Raw genomic sequence first — 13,947 nt, forward strand, 5'->3', positions numbered from 1 at the left:
ACCCCCTGGGACACACTGTCCCTGCATCTCCTCTGGGCTCTCCTGATTCCTTCCAAAAACTGCTCACCTGCCACCAGCCCCAGCTCATGTTGTACACCAACAAGCTTGTTGCTTGTTGGACACCAACAAGCAACACCTGAGCCAGCCCCCGTACCCTCAAACACCCAGCTGGGGCTCTGATCACTTCACCCTGAGCCCATGGAGAAACAGGCAAAGCCAGGTCCCTCTTTGGAGTCCATTTCTGGACTGCAACATTCTTGACAGCAACTGTGAAGGAAGACCTGAGCCCCCAGGCACTACCCTGAGCTGAATCACTATATGGGATGGAAATGCTGTTCTGGAGGCCAGCTGTGCCACAAAAATGCCCGTTGCCAGTCCCTGCCTGTGGTCACAGGATTGCCACACAGCAGTACTGTGACCAAGCTGCAGGAACAATCAGGCTTATGCCAACAGAAAAGGCTCAGAAGGAGAGTGTGGAAGTGGAATGAAAGTAGCTCTGAGCAGACCAAACCCTTCTGCTTCTTGGCAGTGCTGCTATGGTGGGTCTCTATATTCCTCTTCATTTCCACCCATGGGCATTACCCTGGAACCCCCAGCAAAATTCTCAGAAAAAGCACCTCAGAAACACTCTTCAGTGCAGGTTCCTTTATTTTGTTTAAACACATGAGCAGGATCAATAATGACAATTTATATGGAAAACATTGTTGCCCTCATTAATAACAAACAAAACCCACCAAAGAACAAAAGACAAGCTTGGCATATCATGAGTTATATTATGAGTGCTTTGCAGAAGACAGGCAGTGCATTACTTCTGATGTACACCCACTCATGACTTTGCGCAGTGCATCCTTGAGCTCCTGGTTTCTCATGCTGTAGATGAGGGGGTTCACTGCTGGAGGAACCACCGAGTACAGAACTGCCACCACCAGATCCAGGGATGGAGAGGAGAGCGAGGGGGGCTTCAGGTAGGCAAAAAAGGCAGTGCTGAGAAAGAGGGAGACCACAGCCAGGTGAGGGAGGCACGTGGAAAAGGCTTTGTGCTGCCCCTGCTTAGAGGGCATCCTCAGCACAGCCCTGAAGATCTGCACATAGGACAGTACGATGAATACAAAACACCCCCAAAACACAAAAACACTAAATGTGAGAAGCCCAATTTCCCTTAGGTAGGAGTCAGAGCAAGAGAGCTTGAGGATCTGGGGGATTTCACAGAAGAACTGGTCCAGGGTATTTCCTCCACAGAGTGGCAGTGAAAATGTATTGGCTGTGTGCAGCAGAGCATAGAGAACCCCACTGCCCCAGGCAGCTGCTGCCATCTGGGCACAAGCTCTGCTGCCCAGGAGGGTCCCATAGTGCAGGGGCTTGCAGATGGCAACGTAGCGGTCATAGGCCATGATGGTGAGAAAATAATACTCTGCTGACATCAGAAAGAAGAAGAAAAAGACCTGTGCAGCACATCCTGCATAGGAGATGGTCCTGGTGTCCCAGAGGGAATTGGCCATGGCTTTTGGCAGAGTGGTGGAGATGCAGCCCAGGTCGAGGAGGGCAAGGTTGAGGAGGAAGAAGTACATGGGGGTGTGGAGGTGGTGGTCACAGGCTACAGCGGTGAGGATGAGGCCGTTGCCCAGGAGGGCAGCCAGGTAGATGCCCAGGAAGAGTGCGAAGTGCAGGAGCTGCAGCTCCCATGTGTCTGCAAATGGCAGGAGGAGGAACTCGGTGCTGGAGCTACTGTTGGACATGGGCTGCCTGTGGACATTGGGTTCTGTCCAAGGAAGGAAAAACAAGTGAAAAGTCAAACATCTACAAAATCTATTGCATAGGTCGTTTAAGTTACTTCTCTCTCACCAACACAGAACAGACTTGCACTGCTTTACTCCTTTCTGGAAGGCCTCTGTGCAACTCCCTGGCCAGAGTTCTGGCTGGGTTCTGTTGGTGATGTTCCTTCTGTGAGCAGGAGAAACTGCCATTTGGCACGGGGAGAGTCAGTTCTGCTCTGCAGCCAAAGGCATAGGAACTGGGTGCAACCTCAGATGCCTGCTGGCGAGGGGCATCTCCCTCTTTGCAGATCCCGAAGAGCAGGTCAGATAATCCCTCAAGAAACAATAAAATTGATGGTGGCACTGGCTGTAGGCTGAGGGCTATGAAAGAACTTGTTGAGGTTCTTTAAAGACATGCAGACCTTTTCCAGAGCAATGCTCTAGGAGCCTCAATCTGTAATAAAAACACTATTCCTCCATTACCAACAGTCTGGCTTGCCTGTCGGGCATCAAATAGAGGATTGAGTGCCTCTACCCTGGAGGTAGACCATAGCTTGAACTTTCACTTCAGAAACCTATTTCAGGTTTGAATTTGTGTGAATTCTCACACCACCACCCCAGCAAATCCAAAGGAAACTCATGACCAAGTTCCCAAGACATTATGTCTGAAGTACTATACTGGATGAGAAGGGGATTGTTCCAGAGAAGGTGTCTGCAGTGCACAGATATCAGAGAGATGTCCAAATCTCCCCTGCCATGGTGTTTCTAGGAGCAGCTCCCTCTCACTCCCACAGAGAGCTTCTGAGCTGCCTGCAGCTGTCCCTGCCTGCAGCTGGGTCTCTGTCCCCACGCCTCCTGCCGGCAGCTCACAACCTCCATCCCACCCGCTGGTTGCTCAGCTCTGCCCTGCAGACACCTCCTGGCAGCAGGGCTCTGCCCAGGGTCAGCTCGCTGGGGGCACGTCCTAGAGCCCCGTTTACTCAGACCCTGCTGCCCCTGCACATGTGGTGTTGGAGCTTTCTATGGGTTGAGGGGCAAGAAAGGGACTTGATGGGGATCCTTGTAAGCTCCTTGTGATGGCGTAGAAATGATAGCCTTTTCTAAGAAGTAACAGTGTCTAATTCTATTCCCACTCATCCAAAGAACAGAAGACTGAAAGAAAAGGCACAGGAAAGCAGAGATCCAAGGAGCTAACTCCTGCCTTCTCTCCTCTCTTGCAAGGCGGATTGAATACACCCTGGCTGTGCTATGGAACTGTGAGCAGGCTGCCCCAGGCAGCAGCCTCCCACCAGCAGCAGGACCCTGCCCTGCCGGGCGGGCTCCTTCCACCCGCAGCTTCTCCCCGCAGCGCCCTGGGCAACTCCCCGGGCAGGTTGAGTGCTGAACCTGGCAGGCGGCAGAGGCCCTGCCCCGGCACACAGCCCCTGGGCCACAGCAGGGACCCTGCTCTGCACCACAGCCCTGCCCACTCCTGCCTGCACCCTGGCTTCACAGCCTGCAGCCAACCCACAACAAGGAAGCCCTTGGGGCCTGGCCTCTCTGCATTTTCCTTCTGCTAGAAACTTACCATATTATGTGCTTTAGTCATTAAATCTCCAATAATCTCTTTCTATACGCTCAGTCCACTCAGCCCATAACCTCTCTCTCCCTTCTCTCCTCTCCCAGTGCCACCTGCGGTCAGAGCCCCCAGCACTGCTCCGCTGTGCATGGGATCTGCTCCTGGGCAGAGCTGTCTCTTTGCCACACTGCCTGCTTGCCAGGAGCTCCCCTTGGGCCCAGGAGCCCAGCCCAGCTCAGCAGCACAGCATCTGACCATGGCATCACTTGCTCTGTGCCCTTGCGCTCCCTCCAGGTGTCCCCAAGGCCTCAGTGCTGACAGCTCCTGAAGGCAGCAGGGTTTCTGCTGGGGGGTGGTGTTTGAAGCAGACTGAAGTCATCACTGACTGCTCCTCTCTGAACACAGGAGAGATGCATTTTAGAAGTGAGATTAGTGCTATTAAAGTGTGTTTGTCAAACACGAGCACAAATGATTTCCTCGTTTAACCCCTGTTGTGTTCTCACCGTGTAGCAGGTCACCTCAGGCATGACAGCCAGGGATCATGTCACCCTTATGAACATCCTTTACCACGTCTTTGAGAAACTGAGAAAGAAACATCTTGCTCATTGGTGTCCTAACAAGATAGGGGGGACCAGAATGCTCTAAAATGTTTTCTATGAATGGAATGGGACACAAAGACATCACTGCTTGAGTTTCCCCTGCTGTCCATATGGAAGGACCTCTACTCATAGACAAGCCTCTTCTTCCTCTCACTTGCATGACCAGCACAGTGACTGGGATGTGGAACACCCTCATCATTGTGCTGGTGCCTACAAGCAAACACCTGCAGATGCCTTTGGCTTTCTTCCTGGGGAAGATTTGTCCTCCTTGCAGACCTTGTACAGCTCCACCACCCTGTGCCAGATGCTGGCCAGCTTCCTGGCTGGAGACAGCACCTCTTTTGATCACAGAGGTGGTAGCGCTATCAGCTGCACCTTCTGCATGAAGTGAGTGCTTCCTGCTGGGGGCCATGTCCTATGGTCAGTCCTGGGCTGTATGCCATCTCTGTTCCCTGAAGAGTTGTGAAGTAGGTCTGACTCCAGAAGGCAGCTGTTAGTAAATCAGGGGAATTTCTCTCATGTACAGGAATCATTTCTCCTCTTCCCAGCTGCAGTTCTGTGGCCCCACTGTGGTGGACCCCTTCTATGATTTTGCCCCATTGCTGGAGCTCTCCTGCAATGACATGGTGATACTCATGGTCTTTGCTTTCAGAATCTCTATTTTGGATTGAGTCTTCCTCTTCCCTCTCATGTAGTGTTCATGTGTGTTCATCCTGTGTTGGCAAGCCCAAGGCCTTATCCATGTGCTCTTCTGTCCTCAGGAGTGTCACTGTTTCCTATGACATTATCATCACTGTCCATGTGAAGTGCAGAACAGTCCTCCTCACAGATCTCAATCAAACCCTTTCCCAAGCCCTCATCATCCGCCTGGTCAGCCCTCAGGTTGCTTAGAAGAAGCATGGGAATGGTGAAAGGGGTGTTGGTGAAGCTGCAGATATCATCATAAGACTTATCTCAAAGACCTTGGAAAGGGCATATTGATCAGAGACGTTCCTTGGGACTTGGAAAAAGCAGACACCAAACCCATCTTCTTCTAGAAGGGCAAGCAGAAAGATGATTAAGCCTAACCAAAGAATGAAATGCCAGCCTTAGCGCCCTCAACACAGACCTAAACTAAAAGCATCAGATCTTACCCTTATCCCAAACCTTGAACAGACACCTTGAGCAGAACATCAATCTCTCATTTGCTGCCCTTGCTGTTCTCTTAACCCTGGAATGTGATTTGTTATTCCTAAATATTAACCTGAACACCTAACTCCCAAAGCCCTCCAGAATGCACACAGCACATCCCAGCTTTAACCCCACTCCTATCCCTAACTTAAGCCATTTGTCCCCTTGGGGCAGGGCAGGGACTGTGAGGTCCTGGAGCAGTGCATGGCATTGGAAGAGGCATGGGTGACAAGTATCTGATCAGATCGAAGGCCACAAGGAGTATGTGGCTTGGGATGCTCTGATGGGATCAGGTGTGCCTCAGGATCTGCTGGGCCTGCAGGAGGCACATGGCTGTGAAGGAGGCTGGGAGGTCACTTCTGTCTCTGGAGCTGACTGACCAGCAGGAGGAACATGGCACAGATAGGGACTGCAAAGGCCAGAAGCATGCACATAGCATTGAAGAGGATGGCGAGGCAACTTCTGTTCTGGTCAGGTGACAGACCACCAGAAGGCTGATGGGATGGGAGTTGCGCTTGAGGTATAGTTTGTGAGACCATAGAATCACAGAATGGTTCATGTTGAAAGGGATCTTAAAGATCATCTAGTTCCAACCCACTGGCCATAAGCAGGGATGCCACCCATGAGATCAGGTTGCCCAGGGCCTTGCTCAACCTGCTTTTGAACATCTCCAGGAATGGGACATCTATAAGGTCTCTTGGCAACTTGTTCCAGTGCCTCACCTGCCTTTGAGTGAAGAATTCCCTCCTAACCTCTACTCTAAATCTGCCCTCATTTAGCTTAAAACCATTCCCCCTCATTCTATCATTATCTGATTGAACAAAGAGTCACGGTCTACCTTTTTCATAAGCCCCCTTTAAGTCCTGAAAGACTATGATGAGGTCACCCAGAAGCCTTTTATTCTTCAGGCTAAACAGCCCCAGCACTCTCAGCCTTTCTTCATAGGAGAGGTGCTCCAGCCCCTTGATCATCTTTGTGGCCCTCCTCTGGACCTGTTCTAACAGATCCACATCCTTCTTGTGCTGGGGGCCCCACACCTGGACGCAGGACTCCAAGCAGGGCCTCAGGAGGACAGGGGAGAGGGTGACAATCATCTACCTCCTCCTGCTGGCATTCTTCTTTTGATGCAGCCCAGGATACAGTTGGCTTCCTGGGCTACAAGTGCACATTTCTGGATCAAGTCGAGCTTTTTGTCCAGCAGAAGTCTCAAGTCCTTCTCTGCAGGGCTGCTCTCAATGAGTTCTTCTCCCCGCCTATCCTCCTGCCTGGGATTTCCATGGCCTAGGTGCAGCACCTTGCACTTGAACCTCATGTGGCATCCCTTCATCTGTTGCATCAACCACACCACTCAGCTTGGTGTTATCTGCACACTTGCTGAGGGTGCACTCGATCCCACTGTCTATGACACTGATAAAGATATTAAACAATACTGGTCCAAGGACAGACCTCTGAGGTACACCACTTGTCTTCAGCTCCACTTGGACATAGAACCGTTGACCACCACTAACTGGATGTGACCTTCAAGCCAACTCCTTATCCACTGAATGTTCCATCAAATGCATATCTCTCCATTCTGGAGACCAGAATGTCATATGGGACTGTGTCAAAGGTCTTACAGAATTCCAAGTAGATGACATCAGTCGGTCTTCCCTGGTCATCTGATGTGGTCACTCCATTGTAGAAAGCCACCATATTCATCAGGCATGATCTACCCTTTGGTGAAGCCATGCTGGCTGTCTTTGATCACCTCTTTGTCTTGCATATGCCTTGACACTGATTCCAGGATGATCTTTTCCATGATCTTGCCAGGCACAGAGGTGAGGCTCACCATTCTGTAGTTCCCTGGGTCCTCCTTTCTACCCTTTTTAAAAATGGGAGTGATGTTTTCCTTTTTCCAGTCACTAGGGACTTCACCCAGCTGCCAGGACTTTCCAAAGATGATGAAGAGAGGCTTGGCAACTATGTCAGCCAGTTCCCTCTGGACTCTGGGATGCAAGTCATCAGGCCCCATAGACTTGTACATGTTTAGTGCTGCAGAGGATGCATGGAGCACTGGTGACCTTCACAGCAGAGCAGTCTCAGGTGCGGAACGGGATGGGGTCAGGTGTGTTGCTCATGGCTGTGTGTGTGCTGGTGGTGGTGTGGTGGCTGTGAAGGTGCTGTTCCTTGTTGGAGTTGGTCTGTGTCTGGTTGGTTGTGTCCATGCCTTGTGTGCATATGTGTGTGTGTGGATGAGATTGTGGGTTTGTATGTTTGAGCATGCATATTTGTGTGTATTTGCCTGTTTGCACCAGAGTGTTGAGACTTCTAGGGCAATTCTCCAGGTTCCTGATGTAAGAAGATGCTAGGCTGTATCTTAAGACTGAGGGACATTTTTGAGGGCCCCAAGGACATGGAGATGGTGAACAGGGCATCAGGATCTCTTCTATAATCTCCCAGATCATGTGGAACATGCAGAGGCTTCCACCCATGCAGCAGTCCAAAGAGAGGGCTCATCCTTCCCACGGTTATGGCTTCACTCCAGTCCTCCAGGTGGACACAAGCTAAGGACTTGCTGAGGAGTTTTGGCCTCAGGTTCAGCACACAGTTTGGGGGAGACTGTGTCACAGACATGTGCTGGACATGGATTCAGGAACATTAGCAATCTGACATGGGTCAAGCATTCATTACTGTGTACTGGACTTACACGGCAAGGGTTTAGTAGCAGGGGGACAACATGCTCTGTGAGAAGAGTCAGGAAGCTGCCCCATGTCAGATCAGAGCCAGTTCCAGATGGCTCCAAAGGGGACCTGCCGCTGACCAGAGCCAAGCCAATGAGTGATGTTGTTTCTGCCTCTGTGAGAGCAGATTTAAGGTGAAAAAAATCTTTCCCTTTCTTTCCCCATCAGCAGCTGGGAGAGAGGGGGGAGAGCCAGAGCAGGGGCAGAGAGTGCCCATGAAGGAGCAGTGAAGATGAAGCGTTATGGACTGACCGCAGCCCACATTCCCCATTCCCCTGCACCACTTGGGGAGGAGGAGGTAAAAGAGGGTGGATGGGGGAAGGCAGTTTTATTTTGCTTTTAGTTTCTCACTGTTCTACTCTACTGGTGATAGGCAATAAATTCTATTGGTCTCCCTATGCTGGGTCTGTTTTGCCTGTGACAGTAACTGGTGGGTGATCTCCATGTTCTTGTCTCAACCTTGAGCCTTTTTCATCATATTTTCTCCTCCTTTTCCTTTCAGGAGGGGGAGTGAGAGGGGTGGTGGTAGAGTTCAACTGTGTAGCAGGTGAGAACCACCACAATGTTATCCTGACACAGGGTCACAGCCTTGCTTTTGATGCCAGGCTTCAGGAACAACAGGGGGCACTTTACTTTCTTCAGCCACTGCCCAGGCCAGGTGATGCACCAGGAAACCATGGATATATGGCTCTGCATGAGGAGTACAAGTTAGGGTACCCACAGTCTGACCTTGTCTTGGATTAGGTGAGCACCAGTATTTGAGGCACCTTCCAGCCAAGCTCAGCTCCCGTCTGATCTCTCCCCATCCCTCCTCTCAACTCTCCAGCTCTTCCTGGCCACCTCCTCATGTTCCCCACAGGGCCCTGAGCTGCTGGTGCCATGAGCAGACCAAGCAGGCTGTGGTGCCCAAGAGGTGACTGCACACTGGCTGTGCTGCACAGGCAGGGAAGCAGACCCAGCTGGGTTGGGATCCCTGCTGCTGATGCCCCTCAATGGGGTCAGCACCTGTGGCACATACCTGGAATGCCTAGGGAACATTCAGCCCAGAAAGCCAACTGTATCCTGGGCTGCAGGAAGTGTGCCTAGCAGGGCAAGGGAGGTGACTCTCTTCCTCCACTCTGCTTTTTTGAGACCCCACCTGGGGTACTGCACTCAGCTCCAGGCCCCAAAACACAAAAAGGGCATGGACATATTAGAAGGAGTCCAGAGGAGGGCAACAAAGACGAACAAAGGTCTGGAGGAACTTTACTATAAGGAAAGCGTGAATGGAGAGCAGCAATGAGTATAAGCCGTATTTTTAATAACATGATATATGCAATTGATATTGAAAATGAACACAACAGTACGGAAAATGAACCACAGAGCAGGTCTGCAATGGAAGTCATTTGTGGAAAACAAAGGGAAATTTATCACTATTCAGAAATATCCTTGAAATCACTTTCCTAAGAGTATCCTTGAGCTCCTGGTTCCTCATGCTGTAGATAAGGGGGTTCACTGCTGGGGGCACCACTGAATACAGAACTGCCACCAGCAGATCCAGGGATGGGAAAGTGGTGGAGGGGGGCTTCAGGTAGGCAAACATGCCAGTGCTAATAACCAGAGAGACCACAGCCAGGTGAGGGAGGCACGTGGAAAAGGTTTTGTGCTGCCCCTGCTTAGAGGGCATCCTCTGCACGGCCCTGAAGATCTGTACATAGGACAACATGATGAATACAAAACACACAAAAAAAACAAAAACGCTAAACATGAGGAGCCCGATTTCCCTTAGGTAGGACTCGGAGCAACAGATCTTCAGGATCTGGGGAATTTCACAGAAGAACTGGTCCAGAGTATTTCCTCTGCAGAGGGGCAGGGAAAATGTACTGGCAGTGTGTAGCAGAGCATTGAGAACCCCACTGCCCCAGGCAGCTGCTGCCATCTGGGCACAAGCTCTGCTGCCCAGGAGGCTTCCGTAGTGCAAGGGCTTGCAGATGGCAACGTAGCGGTCATAGGACATGATGGTGAGAAGAGAATACTCTGCTGAAAAGAAAAAGAAGAAGAAAAAGACCTGTGCAGCACATCCTGCGTGGGAGATGGCCCTACTGTCCCAGAGGGAATTGGCCATGGCTTTGGGCAGAGTGGTGGAGATGCAGCCCAGGTCGAGGAGGGCGAGGTTGAGGAGGAAGAAGTACATGGGGGTGTGAAGACGGTGGTCGCAGGCTACAACGGTGAGGATGAGGCCGTTGCCCAGGAGGGCAGCCAGGTAGATGCCCAGGAAGAGCACAAAGTGCAGGAGCTGCAGCTCCCGTGTGTCTGCGAATGGCAGGAGGAGGAACTCAGTGATGGAGCTGCTGTTGGACATCTGATCCTCCTGAATAAACGGGATCACCCAAGGAAGAAAAGACAAGGAGATATTAAGACAGACTTTAGAAGACACATTCCTGCTCACACTGGACTTATGGAGCTTTCTAATAATCCCCTCTATGTGAAAGGAGATATTTTCAGTGGTTGGGTCCCTGCATTGCATGAGTGGCATTTGGTCCACTGAGGGTTTTCCCTATTTACCACCATGAGAGATGATGGCATATTGGCCATCAGCCTGTGTAAGGGAAGAAAGATAGATTCATCGCATCCTCTTTACCCTTCTTCACAGGTGATATCAGAATCAGAAACAAACTCACGAAGGCACAACTGGCCCACTCATCTGCATACCTCTTTGTTTTGATAAGGTAGACTCTGTCTTCAAATCAGTTTCTCTTTATTACACCCTTTATCCAGGTACTGTATGGGTAATGGAATTTTAAATACTTGGAAGTACCCTTTCTGCCTTAGATAAAAGTAAATCTTCACACTCTGCTTTCCAGAAGACAAGGTGCGACAGAAGTGTCTTCTTCTGTACCTTTTTAGGATTTAGATTCCCCTTTAGCTTCTGGGAAATGGTAAAAATCTTTTTCCGTTGTTCTCAGTGTCAACACAAGCCAGTGCTTGGAGGCAAAATGCTCAGCTGGAGGGTGACTGCCCCCACAGGTTGCTCTGAAAAAGAGCCTGGACTGTGCTGAGTGTGAATGCACAACTCCTCTCCTTCCCTGCCCAGCTATGGGGAGAAGGTGGAGAGGGACAGGACAGGGTTCTTGATTCATGTGGCTGAAATAAGAGCTCTGAGAAATGCAAAAGGGCACAAAGAAGCAGTGACCTTCTTGGGGCCTGTTGTAGCTTTCCAAGGGATAACCTCAAGCTGACATCTGCTCAGGAGAATGACCTCATTGCCCAAACTGAAAGGATTGCATTGCACGGAACTTGAAAATTTCAAAGGGGACTTGGGCACCTGTGTCCAAGGAAAACACTTCCAGGGCAGGGGCAGTGCCAGAACAGGAGCTTAACATCCCCCATCAGCACTGTTATTGCCAGAAAGTGCCACAACGAGAACAGGAGCAGTGCACACAAATGGAGAAAGCTGGGGGGAGAGGAGAATGAGGGGGCTTACTCAGAGGACAGCATCCACATGGGAGGGACAGACAGGGAGCAGCCACAGCCCACCCACCGAAGCATTTCTGTCGCAAGATCCCTCACCTTCTCTGCCAGTGTCTCTGCTGCCCGCAGCTGTCCCTTCCAGTAGCTGCTTCCCACGTCTCCTTCTTGTCATCACTCACAGACCCCAGTCCATCCCCTGTTCACACAGCTTTGCCCTGCATACACCCCTTGGCAGCAAGGCAGTGAACAAAAGCATCTTCCTGCTTGCAGGTGCACAAGAGCAGCTCAGACAAACCCAGATGTGTCCAGCAAAGGTGATGCTGGTGTGGTCTTTAGGCAGCGCAGTGCGTAATAGACCATTATGAGGTACCTGGCAGATGTACTGATTTCTCCTGATGAGGATCTTAGTGCTGTATTTACACCTGACAGTGCCAGTTCATTTTCCCTTCGGAGGCAACAAAAACCACTGACTTTAGAGGGTCCTCATCTGAAAGCTGTCATCCCTTGCCTGTATTCTTAGTAACACCCTCTTGGAAGTCTCCTTGGTGTGCTGTGGATCTGTAAGCAGCATGCCGAAGGGAGCAGCCTCCTGCCAGCAGCAGGACCCTGCCCTGCCGGGGGGGCTCCTTCCACCCCACAGCTTCTCCCCGCAGCGCCCTGGGCAGCTCCCCGGGCAGGCTGAGTGCTGAACCTGGCAGGCGGCAGAGGCCCTGCCCCGGCACACAGCCCCTGGGGCACAGCAGGGACCCTGCTCTGCACCACAGCCCTTGACACCCCTGCCTGCACCCCCAGCTTCACAGCCTACAGCTGGCCTGCGACAAGGGAGGCCTTGGGGCCTGGACAATGACCCTGTGGCAGGGAACCCCTGTGCTGGAGCATGTCCTTCTCTACAAGAAATAAACACGCTCTGCCTACAGCCTCATCTGCTCTGGAACAATCCAGGTCTAGGGCACATCCAGGATACTCCAGTGCATTGCAATGCACTCAGACTTACCGTGTTAAGGGTTGTAAGCATTGCTTTTCCATATACTCTCAGATTTCTAACACTCCACACAGTCTTTAACAACTCTCCCTTCTCTGTCCTCCCAGTGCCAGCTGCAGGCACTGCCCCCAGCCCTGCTGCGCTGTGCAGAGGAGCTGCTCCTGGGCAGAGCTGTCTCTGTGCAGCGCTGTCCGCTTGCCAGGAGCTCCCCTTGGGCCCAGGAGCCCGGCCCAGCTCAGCAGCAGAGGCCCAGCCCAAGGCCTCCCTTGCTCTGCCCCCCACCAGGCTTCCTGCACATGGCCCTGGGGCTGCAGGGGAACCTGCTGGCAAACAGCCTGAAGGGATCCCTTGTGTTCCCTTCCTCACATGGCACACACACTTCTTCACACCAGGGTCATTTCTCCTTACAGAAAACCAATTAAGTCCAAAAAAAACAATTAAGAGAAACAGAAAACCAATTAAGAAAACCAATCACATCTTCTTGTCCCAGTATTACTTTGGCATCAAGTCATGGTCAGGGACTGATCTCCTTCATCCCCACTGAAGGAAAGAATTCAGCAGGCAGTCAAGGCATCTCATTCTGGTTGTTCTTCCTGGGGCTGGAAAGGGATCTCAGCTCCTTCCCATATCTGCCACAGACCCACAGGAGCTGGGATTCCTCAGGCCTCAGTTCAGGTGTCCACAACATAGGCACTTTCATGTGAATTACTGAGCCACAATAGCTCCTTAGTGGAGATGGAGGACAGGCAGGAGCTATTCAGAGGCTGTCAGCAGAGCAAAAGGAGTCATGTGTCACAGGCAGAGCTAAACCTATACTGTTCTCTTTTAAATCTTCTCTTTTTCCTTTCTTTTCTACATGACCCTTGGCTGTAATGGCTGTTGTGTCTCGGTCGTCTCCACAGGGCCTCAGCTTTCACCAGCAAGGTCTCCCTGCCCTTTGTGCCTTGAGGCAGGACTCTGCAGGGGTACAACAGGTGGTGGGTGGGGATAAAATCCGTGGTTACTTTGCAAATGACACCCTTAACAGTCCATGGGACCTAGGGGCCTGCATCCAAGGGTACAAGGAGAGTGTTCTGGCCTGGAGGTACAGGCTCCTTATGATGCCAGGAAGGGATCAGACAGCAGCATTCAGGTGCTGTAAGTGATCGTTTAAATGCTCTTAGAGCTAGGACTATGAGAGAAGACTATAGATGATCTATTGAATTTGGTGTGACTTCATTCTAGACACAATACTCCACCCTTAGTCTCAGATCTCCATTACATGTTTGCACTGACCCTATGGGATTATTAAAGGTGAACAAATTTTGCTGATCAGTCCTTGGCTCTGCAGTTGACGAATCAGCATATATATGGGAATCAGGGAATCTTGGGTGGTGCCATATTGCCACTGGTGCATCATTTGGGTAGCTACTGGCACGTCGACCCTCAGCAACCCCACAACTGAAGGATCCTGTGAGGCACCGGGCAAGGTAGAAAACTGTTGAATGTGCATAAATCACCATAAATCACCTCCAGCATGGCCAATTCCATCAGATATGGCCTGGGTCTCTCCCTGGTTGTCCATTTGCCTGGGTGACATACAACATCTTCCTTGAAGGGATACTTTTCCTTTACACCTGACAGGAGTTACCTCAAAAGAGGGAGGATTTGTGCCCCCTTTGCAATTGCTTTGTCAATGCCCCCTTCCCTGGAGAGGGATCCCAGCTGCTTGGCT

At 51.2% G+C, this 13,947-nt stretch overlaps 1 protein-coding gene across 1 annotated transcript; it reads right to left on the reverse strand.

Moving 5' to 3' along the window:
* Positions 1-773: 773 nt before the first annotated feature.
* Positions 774-10,142, reverse strand: LOC113841266 (olfactory receptor 14A16-like). Its single transcript, XM_027447941.3, has 3 exons — positions 9,884-10,142; positions 4,935-4,938; positions 774-1,473 (listed from the first exon to the last, which is right to left on the reverse strand). The coding sequence occupies exons 1-3, from the start codon at positions 10,140-10,142 to the stop codon at positions 774-776; spliced, it is 963 nt and encodes a 320-aa protein (XP_027303742.2).
* Between the last annotated feature and the right edge of the window lie 3,805 nt (positions 10,143-13,947).

The sequence above is a fragment of the Anas platyrhynchos genome, chromosome 30, assembly GCF_047663525.1.
Source record: "Anas platyrhynchos isolate ZD024472 breed Pekin duck chromosome 30, IASCAAS_PekinDuck_T2T, whole genome shotgun sequence".
NCBI lineage: Eukaryota > Metazoa > Chordata > Aves > Anseriformes > Anatidae > Anas > Anas platyrhynchos.

Bases quoted from the DNA above. Each gene is read 5' to 3' on its own strand.
- LOC113841266 (XM_027447941.3), bottom strand. From the start codon at position 10,142: ATGTCCAACAGCAGCTCCATCACTGAGTTCCTCCTCCTGCCATTCGCA.